Source organism: Toxorhynchites rutilus, chromosome 3, assembly GCF_029784135.1.
Source record: "Toxorhynchites rutilus septentrionalis strain SRP chromosome 3, ASM2978413v1, whole genome shotgun sequence".
Lineage (NCBI taxonomy): Eukaryota > Metazoa > Arthropoda > Insecta > Diptera > Culicidae > Toxorhynchites > Toxorhynchites rutilus.
The window spans coordinates 248,440,498-248,457,924 of NC_073746.1; the positions used below are offsets into that span (position 1 = coordinate 248,440,498).

The 17,427-nt window shown below is 39.4% G+C and overlaps 1 protein-coding gene across 5 annotated transcripts in view; it reads left to right on the forward strand.

The window, feature by feature from the left end:
• Positions 1-17,427, forward strand: part of LOC129780520 (uncharacterized) — a 61,740-nt gene that overhangs the window by 11,214 nt on the left and 33,099 nt on the right. For 2 of the 5 annotated variants that reach the window (XM_055788858.1, XM_055788857.1), the window contains exon 3: positions 1,446-4,410. In XM_055788858.1, the coding sequence (XP_055644833.1) occupies positions 1,446-4,353 (2,908 nt within the window). In that variant the 3' untranslated portion in view covers positions 4,354-4,410. Of the gene's footprint in view, positions 1-1,445; positions 4,411-4,702; positions 6,346-17,427 lie in introns of those variants that run through there. The other 3 variants (XM_055788856.1, XM_055788854.1, XM_055788855.1) reach the window with 3 other exon arrangements.

Consider the following 17,427-nt stretch of genomic DNA (forward strand, 5'->3'; position numbering starts at 1 on the left):
AGTTAAGGGAAAGGCAAAGTCTTACTCGAACCGTGCAAGTCTCCAGTTCCCTGTTGGTCGCATTCACTGATTGCTCGGCACGGGTAACTAGGCCGAACGGATTGGTGCCGGAGCACCAGTATACCTAACAGCGATTATAGAGTTTCGGCCGTCGGAGTGCTCGGGTTGGCTTGCAAAGCTGCTCACGACAATCAGAAAACCCGCATCAAGAACAGAGCAACTTCGGTTCGGCGCTCATCAAGGCAACAATTAGTTTCAGTGAGTGGCAAAGTGTTTCTCCGGCACGTCGCATCAAATGTAATTTACTGAACAACATGTCACAAGCTGGATGGGAAGAAATTTTCCAACTGTGAAGCTGTGGCGAGTGGCAAACGCAATAGCTAAACAGGAAGGTTTAACCGAACAAGATGGGAATATCGAGTGATAACAAAAACACAACACCAAAGGTTCTTTTCAGAACCATCAACATATTCATGAAGAGTAAACAGTAAACTAATCCATTTTTAAGGTAGATAGGTAGGTATTCACGTAGAAGAAGAAAATAAAACAATATATTTAAAATATATATTTAACAAAAGCTGTCCCCTTTGTATAGTCCTTCGTCACTCCGGTTATGTCCCCGACATTACCCACCCGTCTTTTTTAATTTTTTGTTTCCAAACTTGAAAAAGTCACTCGCCGGGCAGAAATTTGAGTCGAATGAGGAGGTCATCGGCGCCACGGACGCCTACTTTGCAGATCTCGAGAAAAAGTATTTTTCAGATGGATTGAAAAAATTGGAGCATCGCTGGGTCAAGTGTATCGAGCTAATAGGAGACTATGTTGAGAAATAAATCGCCACTTTTAATACTTTTAACACATGGGTTTTTTTAGCCCAAGATCTTCTGGCCAAATACGTCACAATGAGGTTTGGGAGACGTCCAATTTTTGAAAACGCCGTGCGATTGACTGATTTGGGTCGTTTCGGATAAATTTATCTGCGGCTGCGATATTTTCGTTGCTTTGTGGCTTCTCGTTAGCATGGAAACATCTAACGCCGAAATTGAAGACTCGAATTTGATCACCAAACTATGCACAGCCTACCGGCTGGAACGATTATTACGGCCGAAAATTGGAGAAAGCGCTCTTAAAGTTGCAACCACCGACTCCGAATTTCGGTAGTAATTTTTAATAATTATTAAGCGTTCGTGTACTTCACCATGATAAAAATGTTGATTTTGATCAATGTTTTGACATTGACAGATCATTAAAATGTTAGTAGTAGTGAAAAGAAATCGAAATATTGGTGTACGAATTCGAGTTTGTATCACTGTATTTTTCGACAAATTTCTACAATGGTGATGTGGTTCTATCTTTTATATATTTTTTCGGGATAATGTACTTGATAATTCCGTTTTATTTTCTTCTTCTAATTTTACTATTCGCTACTTTAATTTATTCTTCAGATTCTTCACATCGGAAGCCAACCACTTGATGATTCCCCCGTCATCACCGGCGACGTCGAAAGAAAAATCGGCAACAGTTTCGCCGGCGTCATTATTATCTCCGTTCGAACAGGAACCACCCTCATCTTCATCATCATCGACACGTTCTCGACCCACAACGTTACTTGCTGCCCCGACAGCACAACCATCCAAACCATCATCAAGTTCGATCTCACAAGTCCATCGTAACGTACTGAGCAACTCCAACAGTGAAAAATCCTTGCTGTCACCCATCTCCAGCTCCACGTGGAATCCCTTCGGTGACCCCTCTTCGTTCAGTCCAAATTCTACGCTAACCGAGGATCAGTTATTTGGAGCCGAGTTCGATAAACTCCGCTTGGAAGGAAGTCAAACGTCTATCGTCACGTCCCCCGAAGAGATGAAATCGGAGCGTACATCAATCGCAGCTGCTGTTCCGGCATCTTGGCTGAGACAACCGCAACATCAACGGTTTTCGCTGCCCACGCTAGCACAAGCTGCTTCCACTGGAGTTTTGGCCTCGTCGTCTACTGGTCAGGCAAACGAGATGGGCTACGAGGAAGATCCCTTCAGCTCGGCACCATTTACGTTGCCAAAAAGATTGAAGGATAAAACTGGCCGATCATCTAAACTTTCATCGAAATTGAGTGAGGTAATTTCAAGCGCTAGTGGTAGCAATCTTTGGCGACATTCCACCGGAGGAGGTAAGGAAAGTCTCATTGCAGCAGCGCCGCCCGGGACGGTATCCACTGAAAATGGGAACATGGACAACGGGGGCATAGAAATGGCAGACAAATCTTCGCTGTTAGGCATCAAACTAGACGATTTGATTAGTGGTGGAGAGAAGGGGTCGCCCAACTTTATCAAACTTCCTCTTGATGACAGGAATAAATACGAGAAATTGAATTCTAATGACGTAACGTCGGATGACAGTGATGCGGAGTTTCATGCGGACTCGACTGGAGGAGTGAAGAAGCAAAGCTTCAAGCAGTTTGTGGAGAGTAACATTCCAGAGAAACTGCAGGCAGTTTACCATAAAGTGGACAAAAGTCAGATAAAAAACGTTCAGATTGTCAAAAAATTGCGCGGAAAAGTTGTGCAGAAAGATGACACGAAAAAAGGACACCGGAATAGCGGGGGCAGGAAGGGGAAAACAAAGAATGATAACAAAGATGGGGATGATCAAAACAATAGGGAGTCAGATGATTCTATTGGTTCAGCGAGTGATTTGAGAGCGAACGATGAATTCATCGATGGAGATGAGACTGAAAATGGGAAGGTGGTTACTGGTAAACCGGTTAAGAAATTCAATCGGCATGCTTTTGGCGACGGCAGTGTCGATGATTGTATAAGCGAGAGTATCAAAACATGTGGTTCAAGTGCCTATCATGCAGAGTGCGAAAGTGTGACAACTAACGAAGACAACACCAGTAGAATCGTTACGCGAATACGCGTTAAGAAGCGTGAGCATGATTCGAAGCATAGCGTCATTGATGAGGATGACTCCGGCGAGGAGGATATGCTTCACGGTGATAAACCGCTTCTTCTGGATGATGAACTAGATTACGAATCTGCCCCTGAAACCAACACCAGTGGCGAGGAGGTACCAATGGATCCTTTTACGCCTGAATCGCTACCGGACGAGAAGTCGGTCGAGAAGTCAACGGAAGAGGATGAAGTCCAACTAGATCCCTTTGCTATGGCCCCGTTTCGCAAGCCAGCGGTACCAAAACGGAACAGTATTAAATTTATGCCGAACATTCACCCCATTCCGGAGAGTTGTCCCACTTTTCCCATACCCTCATCGTCACCAGTAGGAGACTTTTGTACGTCTACACCGGTCAAACCTACACCGATACGATCTCAACCTACACCAACGGAATTATTGCTTCCGGTGTCGGTTCCACAAACCATAATCTCCCCTTTAAGTGGCGAACCTTCTAGTCCAATGTCACCAATTCTTCAAACTGATTTGTTTGGATCAGAACCGTTTCCTTTGCTTATCTCATCACATCCAATTTCAATGCTGCCGTTGGAAACCGTTTCTATTCCAACGGTTACTGTCGAACCGGGATCTGTTACGTTAACGCACATCATTCCAAGCGCAAAAAATCCAATTCCAGCCTTGATGCCAGAATCAACGTCTACTGTTGGCCAGAAGCAACAGCAGCAGAGTTCACAAATGAGCGCTCGGCAAAATTATATAAACTACAGCCAAATTTCGATGCAAAACATTGCAAGCATATCCCCCGACAATAACTATGTCAATTTTGATCCCGATGACAATGATGATGATATTCGAAAGCTTAAGTCGGACGATTGTGACGACAGCAGCGACACGGTTGTGAAGAGTTCCTCTAAAGCCAGCGGATTTCTCAGTAAAAAGGAAAAGGTTAAATACAATTCGTTGAAGGACAAGACGGGAGCCGAAAGCGAGGATTCAGCTAGCGTTAGCTCGACCAGTTTTACCGGAAACCACGTGCTTGTGATACCAGCCAAACTTAGCCAAAAAGTGAAAGTGAACGTAGGAGGTTACAAGAAAGTAACTAGCAAGGGAAGCAAGAAGGAAAAATCAAATGGCATCGGCGCGGAAAAATACGAAGAACTGCACTGTCCCAGCAAACCAAATGGTAAATCGTACTTGTCCAAGCCCGGCAAGAACATGGCCTTCAGCAACATGAGTTTCGAAGATTTTCCCTCCGACGAGTCTTTGGAGGAGCAGCAGCCGGCATCATCCACAGCAGCAGCAGCAGCAGCATCAAGTAAGAAAGGAGGTGGCGGTAAGCTGGTCAAAATCGCTCCATTCGAAGTGATCCGGAACGAGAAAATGCTGCTGGAAGCGGAGAAGAAATTCGGCTCCTTGAAGCGGCGCAGTAATCCATTCTCCTGATTGTACTCGGAGCCCACACAGAAATGGAAGGGATAACTTGGCAATGAATGGATACAGGTACGTTGTATGATCTAGAAATGTAAATGAGAGTTTCGAGTGAAACAGTATAGGGGGTTGTTTTGTGCTTGTCGATGTTTGTTATACACATTCCTAAAAAAAGAATCGTTGGCTTGAGAAGCATTTCTTCTTTTTGGAACAGCATCGTCGGTCATTTGTTAATCAGTTTTACTCAAACAATGAAAGGGCTGTTCAGTTCAAATTCAATATTTCTTATCCGTCAGATGGATTTTACTAGAAATTTCCTGCGTTGATAACCAATGTCTTCTAATCTCGTTTTACACTATACTAGGTGCGTATGACTTCCTAGCGTGGCACTGAATACCATGCCGCTATTTCTGATCGCTTCGGTTTCAGGGACGGGCAGATAATCATGTGTTCGAGGTACGAGTTTTACTATCCAGAATCGGCAATGTAATAAGCGTCCGGTCTGTAGCGATCGAGGGTTTACTCATTCTTTCTGATCAACGTGTCTGGGGTTCGTATACGTTCACATATATATTCATTAAATGAGGTATCTCACATTTTTCCGTAATCTCGCGAAGTGGCGTAAGCACCAAAGTCGACAGTTTACTTCTTCGTTATAGATCTATAAAGAATACCAAATATTTCCAAAAAATTCCTAAGTTTCACAGAAATGAGAAAACATGACCCCGTAATAACTTGAAATCGGAGTGACGTAGGTACCAATATTAAAAATTCAAAACTTCCGAACACGCGATGTCCGTTTATTTCTCCCCAGCTAAATTGGGTGCCGAGGGGATCGTTTGAGATTTCATATCCACTCGGAAGTCGGTTATTTCTTTCCTTCTTTGTCTCGGTTTGGTTGAATGGGTGTAGAGCAGTGTCTTAGAATATCAACAAATATTCACGAGTGACGAATATGATTTTATTTCAGTGTAAATGTCTCTCTTTCAGCTTGAAACACACTGCCCTCATTATATTGATGACAATAACAAACGAGTTCATTTTGTTCATATCGCTAATGCATGAAAAAAATGCTATAATGAATGAATGCGGCATTGAGTGGGGTTCATAATTTCGCTGTTATTTATACAGTAGAACCCCGATTATCAGCGAAATAGTTGGGCTAGGCCATCGCGTATAACGAAAATCGCGGATAATGCAATACAAGACTTAAAATGAGGTACAAACACGAAAAATATATATTTTAGCATGAAAACTATGTTTCATCAATACAGAAATTATTGAACTATCAATCTGTGTGGTCGTGTACATCAGTGATCAGATAATGTGAAAGCCATGACGAAAACAAAAAAGCAAGACTACCACTCACTGACAAATTTCGGGAAGGTTTATAGATTTACTAGGGAACTCACTTTCGCGGATAATCCGCACCGCGGATCAACCGCTCGCGGATAATCGAGGTTCTACTATACTTTGAATATCAAAAGCAAAAAAAATGATATTCATCATACTCGAAACGATATTCGTTGTGTCATTGATTTTGAGTCAAAATTCAAAAACTAAAAAAAACAATGGATGGGTTATACCTATGATATAACCGTAATGTTGACGTAGGACTGCCGTTGGCTTAATAATCTTTTTTTTTCAATTAGCAATAATCGCGCCTAGGATGTTTCTCATTGTGTACGATATCGCCACTGTGCAGAGCTATCTTTTGTGTGTATTGATTAAATTATTGATTAAACTATTGATTGAAAGAAACAACTTACGAATTCAATTGCAAACAAATCCCAAATTATAGTAGTAGTTATCGCAGCAAATAGTTATCAACACTTTGCCTAATCATTAAACGGTATGCGTGAGTGAGTGAGTGAGCTGGCGACATGAAGGGATATCTTCCACTGCTGTCTTGCAGATCCGAGCAAAAGCGATGCATTTGTACCCGCTTTTGTAGACCGTGTTAGCAAAACGAATTTCGGAGTGTAAAAATGCATGGGGATATCAAAGTACTGCCGACTTGCAAGTATCTGCAATGCCGATTTTCCCAACCTCTTGGTTTCGGATTCTGTGTTGGGAAAACACATTCCGGTTTGCAAAAACGCAAGTGAGTACAAAAGTACCCGCATTTTGCATCTATTTTTCAATGCCGATTTCCCCAGGCTCCATGGTTTTGAAGTCTGTGTTAAGGAAACATTCTAATTTGCAAAAACGCAAGCGAGTACAAAAGTATCCGCAGCTTGCATCTATTTTAGAGATGTGCCATCCGCTCATGAGCTGTTCATTCGAATCGCTTCATCATAGTGAGCGGATTCGGATCGGCTCGCAATAAAAAAAACGCAGCTGATCAGCTCATTACGGAGCTGGAGCTGATGAGCTGTTGAGCTGTTGAGCTGTTGAGATGCTGAGCTGTTGAACACTTCGTACTTTAGCTTTAGCAGAGATGCCAGATAGGAAAAAAGGTTTTTGTTTTGAAGATATTCAATCGTTCGTTACATCATTAAATTTTTCTTATATGGCCAAACAAAATAATAAACATTATTATATGCTTGTAAATAAATTTTATATATTACATTGTTATTTAAACATTACTGTGGAAACACATACATTTATTTCCGCGTGCTGAATCAAAACAATTCAGAAAACCACCCGGCATAAATGTTGATGATTGATACTGGTCCTTTTGTTACCTTTGTGATCGTGAATAATTATTTCTCGTTGCACCTATTAGTGGATTTATTTTTATATCCTCGGATGCAAAAAAAAATCTCGATGGTTTTTTCAAAAAACGTTGTCTCGGCCAATATTCCTGGAGGCATTTTATTTGGCTACTGCTGGTTTTTCTGTTGTTTAAGTTCAGCATATCCTAAGCATCTTCTATGTTGGATTTCAGCATTCAGTATTTGTTGTATATTATATTATTAGAATTCATATCAGTTCTAGTTTTTGTACAATTACAAATTAAATTCGTTTATTTTTTGCTTTCCGTCTATTAAGAAAATGCACACTATGCAATGTCCCATGGTGATTACGTTTCATATGCAATTGTGTGGACAACTGCAAAATTCAACTGAGCTCAAGAGCTGTTCCAAATGAACAGCTCACTTGTATGAGCTGAACGGCTCTGAGCCGCTCACCATGATGAGCTGATTTGCCCATCTATAATCTATTTTGCAATGCTGATTTCCTCAGGCACCATGGTTTTGATGTCTGTGTTAGGGAAACATCCATTCATTCCAGCTATCGTACCTCAACCGTTGCGCAATCATAACTGAGTGGATTTCCGTGCGACACTCGTTTAGATACCGATTGGCGTTATTTCTATAGCCTGTTTTGAAAGCAATTTAACGGTTATTGAAACAAATTTTGGATCAAAACGTAACAAGCATATAACGCGTAGACATTTTATCTTTCGAATGAAGTGTTTATCATACCATTTCGTTCAGTTGTTTAGGAGGTATTATCGCTCGAAATCTCGTTGCTCCGGCGTAACGCTTTCATTTTCGAAACTTTGAACTCACATCCCAGTATAGAAATGAAAGACGTAGTCCTACGTCAAAAAATTAGTCAGGCTGGACCATTTAGAGAACAAAAACGCCAGAGTTCGATGAAACGAACTTTGCAAAAAATCGCGCAGGATTTTGTTTGACGAGACGGTAATAACGGCATCGCGAACGATTCCTGAACGCCGTATTGCAATTGAATAACAATTGCTTCTAGACTCGATGGTCGAATGGATTAGATATCATAACCTTCTTGTTGCCTGCGTTGATTGGAAAGGACTTAAGCAGCAGTACAATCCGACCGAAATAAAAACCAGCCGCACACAACTGCTTCAGGTTAAAAGTAAACAACAGCTGATATTCGTTTGGCTAAAATGGTTTCGCGTTGTTTTAATTCTTTTTTCAATTTTGGGGATGACGATTTAGTTACCTAGGATGTGGGGCAAAAGGCGCACCAGCGTTTTGCTCACAAAAATATTCATAAAATGTTTCAAATGAGTTTCAAATAAATCAAGTGAAGGTAACTATGTGTTTATAAACTTGATTTGTTAATAAAAAAAATCGGTTTCAAATGTTGGACATTTTCAGATATCTTATATCGTCAGTCTCCCCTTTCCCAAAAATTCCCACGTGGTAAGTTCGACCATAGTGCACCCGTGGCCGAGTGGTTAGCATCTCACAGTATCATGTCGAATGTTCGGGTTCGATTCCCGTTCTGGCCGGGGAAATTTTCGTCAAAGAAATTTCCTTCGACTTGTACTGTACGTATTCTAAAGCTTGCCCCTCGGAATACATTCAAGGTGTGTTATTTGGCTTAAGAAATCTCAAATAAGTATTAATAAATGACGCTAGTTAATGCATACGTTGAAACGCCAAAGTTCCAAAGAGAACGTTAACGCTATTCAAGAAAATGGTCGACCATAACACCCACCATTTCCACCCATAACACATCATACAATACCCCCCTCCTCCCCGAATATTTTTGTTACAAAGTACCTCGGAAGTACAATACAATAAGTGCGCATTTTTGCGCCCGTCCGATGAGGGCAAAAGTTCGCATGAGTCATTTTGTATTAAAATAGGTTTTTGTCCAACTACAAACAAAACCCGAGAAATTCTTGTACTACGTTTTGAAGGTATTATATATAGTTACAATTTGGTAAGCAAACTGAATTTTATTTGCTTTTATTTCAAGAGTTATTGGACGACAACAGTTAGGTGCGTACCTTCGCCCCGCACTACTCTACTCTCTATAAGCTGGTTGGCTAGTAGTATAGAGTCGGTTAATCTGCGTACTATATCTTCGACTGTCTGGGTTGTATATTTTCTTTTTAACCCTTGGACGCATTACGCGTCTTCATGCCAGATTGGCGCGCGCTGCATGGCGTGATACACCACGTTGCGCGCCAACTGATCCTATTTACTAATTCATGTAGCAGTATTTTTCTAACTACTCCCCATCTACTGGGAAGCCTTCTTCGGCTTCCGGGATCCTCTGCATTGAAGTCGTCTGTGACCTTACTGTTGTTGAATTAATCTTGGTTGGCTGGTGAGTGCTGTCTGTCCGATTCCATGAGTGTCTTCACTTCCACGAAAACGCCGGTACGTGGAATCATCGCCCGTAAAAAACATACGATGATGATCATTATAATGAGAATGGTCGTTGTGGAGACTGATCCTAACGACAGCCTTGTGTGTATGTTGTCTGTGGACAAGTTCAATTTCATAAGGGTAGGGTAGAACACTATGGAAACTTGAAAAAAATATTTCTGGCTTAACATGTTCTCTGGAATGTCTACTTTACTGTAATTTTCGTCCCAGGTTTTTCCGATGCTCCGTTCCAAAGTTACAAGCCAATAAGTGGTTGAAATCGGTCCACTAGAAAAACTTGTAGAACTCCCACCAATTTACAAGGTTTTGGCTGCAAGGGTTCAACAAACCGGTTGTGGCTATTCAGGGGACAGTCCTATTGACACCACTATATTTTTTGTTTGTTAAGTATTATACCTAATAAAACTGTGATATCAGATTAATCATAGTAGTTTATTTTCTCGTTGAAAAAAATCGCGAAAATCACATACTTTTTATGATGTTCATAGTGTACTACCCCCTTAATAGTTTCTCGATGCTCCAAATGGAATGTCTGTAAATGATCCAAGGGGATGCCATTTATAATTTTGGTTGCATTTACTTTTAGTCCAGTGGTTGGTATGAATGATCTGACTGGAATGTTTACATCCAGGTTTATATACTCTTCTCCGTCAATATATACTGAACAGTTAGAGATCTGAATTAAAAATGATCCAATTAGTTTCTTGGGTTGTTCAAGGCAGTTTGATGATAGGGTTATGTTCCCATCGCTGACCATAATATTAACTTCATCAATCCGTTTGATGTGGTTTTGGCCGTATGATTTTTCTATGGGACAATCAGCAGAATTTCCGTTGATGATCTTCATAATGCACGTATCTGCCGGTGTTATCTGAGTGCTCGAGCATATGTACAGGTTCCTTAGCTTTGGGCATGTTGATTGAACTGGATATGCCTTTGAGAAAGAGGTTTGATTGGATGTGGATTTTCGAACCATTATTGATAATTGGCTCTATGTAATACGGTTGCCTGATGGTAAATATGCATCGTATAACCTGGAAAGATTTGGATGATTAAATAAGGGCTTTTTTGTTTACTGTGATACTGAAAAATAATTGGTTTTTGAATTTATTGATGGGATGAATTTCGTAGAATTTATCGTTTTCAAATGTTTCATTTACTAATTCCTGGTTGCAATTCTCCACTCTGGAGATTCTGGATAACCCATCCGCAACAAAATTTTGTTTACCTTTTTGGAATATTTTAAAATTATATTGTTCCAGGTACAGTTTTGACGAGTCACACGACCTTTCGCATCCATTAGTTTCAACTCTTTTGTGAGAGGCTCGTGATCCGTGTAAATGGTGAAATGTCGCCCATAGAATTATGGTCTAAACCTTTTTGCAGAAAAATAAATTGCTAAAAGTTCCTTTCTGTCGAATGCTTCTTGGAAAAAATTGGCGTGTATTATTTATCAATTATAAACCTTAAATTTTTGTTAGACACTATAGAGTCTATAACACAGAGGGTTGTTTCGCTTTGGAGGCTTTTGTGACAGGCTCAGGGTTGATATAGGATTTGTTAGCTCCTGTATCAACCAAAAAATCCAAATACCCTTTCGTTGTGGGCATGCGAAAGTACGGAATAGAATTTAAGTTTTCTATCGTTTTAACTGGACCTTCTAAAAACATAATTCGTCGGCGGCCGTTAGAGGATGGAGCTGAAGGATTGACTTCAGCATTGTATTTAGTTCTTTTATATCAGTATAAAATTTAGAATTACTCCTGTCCCCTTTCGAAATTTGTTGCGAAATCCCTTCGGTCACCGTAATGTTCCTTTAGAATTTGCTTCAACTCATTGATTGCTATTGGGTTGTTGTTCGCACAAATAACTGTGCGAGCCTCACCTTTGATCTTATTTTTGATTGCTCCAAAATAGTGAGCATTGAAAGTGTCGGGCAATCCATTTTCACCCTTAATTTTGAATTCCTCGTAGAGGTTATCAATTCCGTTGAGCCATGAGTTTAGCTCTTTTCTGTTAATGCTGTACTCAGACAGCTGTTTGATTGGGTCGGGGAATGTGATAATCATTCGCCGCGCCCTGCATAATGTTCTGAAGCTGGGCTATTTGCTGCCAGTGTTTATACTGGTTCCGACTCTTGTTTCTGGCCCATTATATGATTAAGTGAAAAGGCGTAAAAATTTGAATAGTACTCAAAATATGATGTACAGTCAATCACAAAATTAAGTATACAACTCGTGCTGGTTTGTAATTGTTGAGTTTTTCGGGGTCAAAAAATAAATAATTAAATGCGGCTTATATTCATCGTAAAATCGATCCATTTTACTCTCATGTAGTGATAAGAAAAAAATTAAAATGGTCACATTTCTACTTCACGTTTAAAATACAAACAAAAAATCTCATATTAATACGTTGCAAAATTAAGTGTACAGTTCAAGTTTTTCTTAAAACGAAAATTGTTAATAGACAACCAAAAATCAATCCCCTAGTATTTGGTATGGCCCCCCTTTGGTGTCCAGCATTCCTGCAAGCACCGAAGCGAGATTTCTGGTCACTGTAGACGGAAGTACCTCCCAGATCTCCGTAATCGTGCCGCTTGAGTGCCGCTTCGTTCCCTGTATTTTAATAGATGGATGGTTCTTGATTTCTCACCATATATACTCAATAGTGTTCAAATTCGGTGATTTCGGATGTGTTTTGAGCTGATTGGGACATAATAGAGCAGGCATTCAGCACCACGAAGTCAGTTTGCTTCGGGTCATTATTCTGTTGAAAGTAGTAATCATGAGGGAGACCGAATTTCTGAACGGGAGACTGCAGGTTTCGTTTCAGGAAGATCAGTTAAGCCATCCTGTCCATTGCCGAATCGATAAACACCATGGTTCCAGTTCCAGAAACCGCCAATGTACCATGCATCATCTGACTACCGCCGCCTTGTTTTACTGTAATAATCAAATGCTGAATCTGAAGCACCAATCCTGGTTTCCTTCACGCCATCTATCTTCCATTCGATTCAAAGATATTGGTTTTCGGCTCATCCGTATAGAAGACCTTGTTCCAGAACTCCATAGGTCTGTTTACATATACCTTAGCAAACTATTCCTTTTTTTTTCATATTCACCTTTGAGATGTAATACTTTTCACGGCCAACACGACCTCTCAGATTATTTCTGTATGCTGCTCTCCGGACAGTGTCTGCGCAGACAAGTCTTCCAATGATGCCGGCTACTTCGGTAGTCAATTTAGGAATGTTTGTTTTAGGATTGTTTCGCAATGTTCGAACAATTACCCGTTCATCATCAGAAGATAGGATCCGTTTGCGTTCTCTACCGGGAGATTTTCCATGGTTCCTTCGTATTTCCACTTGTTTATGATTTTCTTCACTGTAGAGTGGGTTCTTCCGACAGCAGCTGCTATTTCCTGCAATGTCTTTCATATAATTCATACTTAATATCATTGTACGTGTAACAATATCTATTTCTTTCCTCTAACTTGCCATTATGATAAAAACTTTTTCAAACATCGATAAAAAACAAAAACCAATGGTTAGGTGTTGACACCAATCACTGATGATGAAAGTACGTTAATTCGCAAAGAAGCTTATTTACAAGACTAATTTGTTCGGAGAAATTTAAGGTGTACACTCAATTTTGCGTTGCCTATGCTATAAATAATATGGATTGGATTTTTTGTACGAATAGGCTAATTATATTAATGTTCGCTCCAGTATCTACCAAAAATGGGAATTCTCCAATGTTAGTTTTTAAATTATATACGGAAGAGTTGGCTTTACCAATTCGGCTTCCATTCTAAAAAAATAGTCTGCGATGAAGAAAGTTGAGGTTCACTTTCCTGTTCAACTGAGTTTTCTGCGATCTTTTTTGTCTGTTGCCGTAATTTATGTTTCGAGATCGGATGCTGTGATCAATCTCCATTGGTTCGGGCCTAGGTAGAGGTTTTGGAAACCAGGGTCTAGGGGGTGGTTGAAAATTTTGAGGAGTAGTAGAGAACTGTGGTCCATATCCTTGAAAAATATGTCTGTCAAATGAAGGATGTTGGAAAGGTTGAAAATTTCTGGGAGTCGAAGTTGGAGGTAACTTCCTGGGAGGTGGTCTAGGAGGGATTTTAGAAACATCAAAGTCTCTTGGCTTGGGGATATGTATGGGATGTTCATTGCGAATTGATATGCTTAGTTCATTGTTCTTGGATTAAATGTTTTGAGAAGTTGGCACAATGATTTTTGCAACCCTCTAATGAATGCATCTACTGATTTTCCCCCTAAAAAACTATATGAGAATCGTTAGGAAGAAGATATTTCTCTTCGGTCTAAATTTGGGCTGTGATCGAAGATAAGAGTTCATTAAACCTTGAATAATAGCTTCCCAAGCTCTCATTTCCTGACTTCTTAATTGACGTTAGTTTGTAGTCTAACGTTTTGAGATCTCGTTTATCTCTATAGTATAGGAGAAGGGTCTTTCCCGTGTCAGCCCAATAATGTTTAATATGTCGGCGGCTTCGCCTCTTATTTTCCTACGTACAGAACGTTCGATTAAATTTATTTGGGCTTCGGTTGCCCCAGCGTCTCGGCTTTTCCGTCAAACGGTTGCAGATCACGAATGAAATCCGGCAACCTGCCTAAATCTATAAACTAAACTGTTATAAACTGTTGCATTGGGTATAAGGTGCAACAGCCGGTGCAGGGATTGATACACCTCCTGAGTTTGACATTATTCTGTCAAAATAGAAATTTTGCCAATCCTTTTTGCGACTAATCTATATATATATATATATATATATATATATATATATATATATATAAATTATGCCGTGACTTAACTCGCGGTTTAAAAAAAAACTTTTATTTAATTTCTAATTACCCTTTTTATTCGTTTATAACACTTTACATTCGGTTCATAAACCTTTATGCCCGTATTCAACTCGGCTACGCTCAAGACTGAATTCTATAATCGTATTACAAGGCTTAAATAGACTACATCTGCTGATCTCATTATTTCCGTCGGTGGTTCGAACCTGATCGAACCTTTGTTCGCGTCGTTCGATTGATTTCCGCGGCGTCGGCAAATGTTGGTTTACACGCGCGGTGTAACTTTGACGCCTCTGTCTGTTGCTATGGGTCTCGGCTGGGCTTTTGCTGACGTCTTGACTTCTGGGACGCCTTGGTCGGTCGGTTGTGGTGTAACGCCTCCCCCCTTAGATTCTCGTCCGTCCTCGGACGATCTTTCGAAAAGGACGAGACTCGGTAATGGTCCAAATTCTCCTTTTCCAATGGTTTGTTTAAGTTCCGTGGTGGTTCCAACATGGCTTCGAATTTCCAGAGTTGCTCTTTCCTTCGCTTTGAATCTTCTGTCGATGATATAAATGGTAAAAGAACAGATAATGATTAGCATGAGGAGGACTCCTCCTCCGATGGTTGTTGTCCTTTTTGAACGATGCAGGTCTAACTTTATGTCCTGCAGACTGTTAAGGTTTTCCAATTTGAGGTGGTTGATTTCATTATTCTCCTCTGTATAGTTTAATTGTATCAACTTATTTCCGTATATTGGGAGAAGGTATTCTTCGCTATTTCCAAAAGTTACTTGGTTATTGAAGGTGATGTTCATCACTTTGATTGTACAGTTGTTTGTTTCGATGATTGTCGGGGTGTTGATCAGTCTGGAATTGTTGCATGAATCAGAGATCAATACATTTTTGTTTGTGTCAACAAGTATGACTCCTTTCTTAATTTCTTCGACACGGATGGGTTGTCTGACGGGTTTTATGATACATTTTGGTGTTTGGTGATTCAGAAGGTTATAGATGCAATCATCTTCGAGAAGGGTTGTAGCTTCGCAAATGTCGCAAAGTTCGCTTTGTCTGTAAATGATGTCTCCATGCTTTGCCACCAGTTTTACGTCTGTGCTGATTCGTGTACTGTTTATGTTGAGCGTCTGAATGTTGATCAGGTCGAACTCGTTGTCCCCGAGGATGGGTATTTTCACCAGTATTATAATTTCACCTTGGCTTACAATAACGCTTCCTGAGCTGTACTGGAATATTTGATCTAAATAGTCTAGCTTTAGCTTTTGAGCATTGAGTCTGTTGAAAATGTACTTCTTCTCTTCAAATGAAAATAAATTTCTGTTTAAAATGTTGAGTTTAGCAAACTCGATTTGTTCTTCAATATTTCCGAGAATCTGAATTATAGAGTCAAGGTTTACAATCATGTTGATATATTCCAAATCTGCTCTGGTTACCAAAGAATTGTTCCTCTGTTCCACAATCTGTTTATTGATCTTTTTGAGTACGTCTGTTATGTTATTAATTTTGTTTTGTATTTTTTCGTTAATGATTATTTGTCTTGATATAGATTTCGATAGTAAATTTTCCTGTTTCTCTAAAGTTCCCAAACTATGGTTTATAATTTCTAAATCGTCATTATCAGGGTTTCCTGCTATTAATTTTATTGCTGTTCCTAATGCGTTTACTAATGCTCTTTTACTTCTGTGGGAATACAAGCTCATCAATTTACCTTTTGAGTTTTGTATTTTGAAATCTAAAGTACTTCTTAAGTGGTCTATAACTTTAATATTTCCTGCGATTTTTTCAATGTAATTGATATTATGTTCGATAGAGTGGATATTAATCTTTTGGATAATTCTCTCGAATCCTATCCTAATCCTGACTTGTTTTAATTTTATGGCAATTATACCATTGTTGTGAGATAGATCTTTAAGTTTTGTGCAATTTATTATGACGATGCATGAAAATCTGCAACGAGAGTTAAATAATTGATTTATCGGTTATTTCTTTATTCTATTTTTGTGGATTTTAATATTATTGACGTCTTCAAATGTTAGTTCGTTGTTGTGTTTAATCGTTGTTATTTTAAACGGATCTTTGTCCTTTGTTAAACGTTGAGAGTTTTTTATGTATTTAATTTCGCCTGGTTGAAGATCTTCAGGTTTTTCGTTATTCATATTTTGTTGTTCGTATTTATCTTTTCGTCTATTTAGTTCGATTTTAACTGCAGATTGCAGGTTTTTAGATTTTTCAGATATTTCTTCCATATTCGTAGATCCAGAGTTATTAAAAATCAAATTTCGCGGTTGGGTTTTTATTACTGAGTGGAAACTATTATTGTAAATGTCGATGGCGATATTTACTTGCTCGTTTAATGTTAAATCTTTAAATTTTGCTTTGTTTGTGCGGAAGGTTTCAATTAAAGTGGAGTGGAAACGTTCCACGATACCATTTGAATTGGATCCACTTGCGAGGTGTATCTCTATATTGAGATCATTTAGGAATCCCATAAAGTCTATGGACCTGAAAGATGGCTCTTGGTCACTCACTATAGTTTGAGGTCTTCCAAAATTTCGAATGTGTTCGGTTATTGCGGTTTTGATATCAACTATTGTTCTTGTGCTTAATGGAATCGCGTTTGCAAATTTTGAAAATGAATCAACTATGGTGAGCCACTTTTGACCTTTTAGGAAGAAAATGTCAATGTGGACTCTGTCGAAAGGTTTCTGTCCAAATGTGCTTTTTCTAATTAGTTTGGGTGGATTTCTGTCATATTTGGCTTTTTTGCAAATATCACAGGAATCGACATAAATTTTGACCTTTCGATCGAGTTGCGGGAAAAAGTGTGTTTGTAGAATCTGGTTCCGGTTTTCTTTGATTCCTCTGTGTCCGTATTGGTGAATTCTTCTTATGATCTCGTCTTGCTCGACTTCCATTCTGATGTCCTCCAACATGGTCTCTGAAATAAATACTTTGTAAATAATATTTGAGGAAAAATGTTTTTTATACGTCTCCTGCACTAGTTGTGCTAATGAGATAGGTACTTTTATACAACTCAAACCCTTCGGATTCAGGGTCCGTTTCAACGTTTCAACTATGTCTTCTTCGGTGTATGTTTTTTTTACTATTGTGTGTCTGTGATATTTTGGAAAAATTTGTTCGTAGGCTGCAAGTTCTA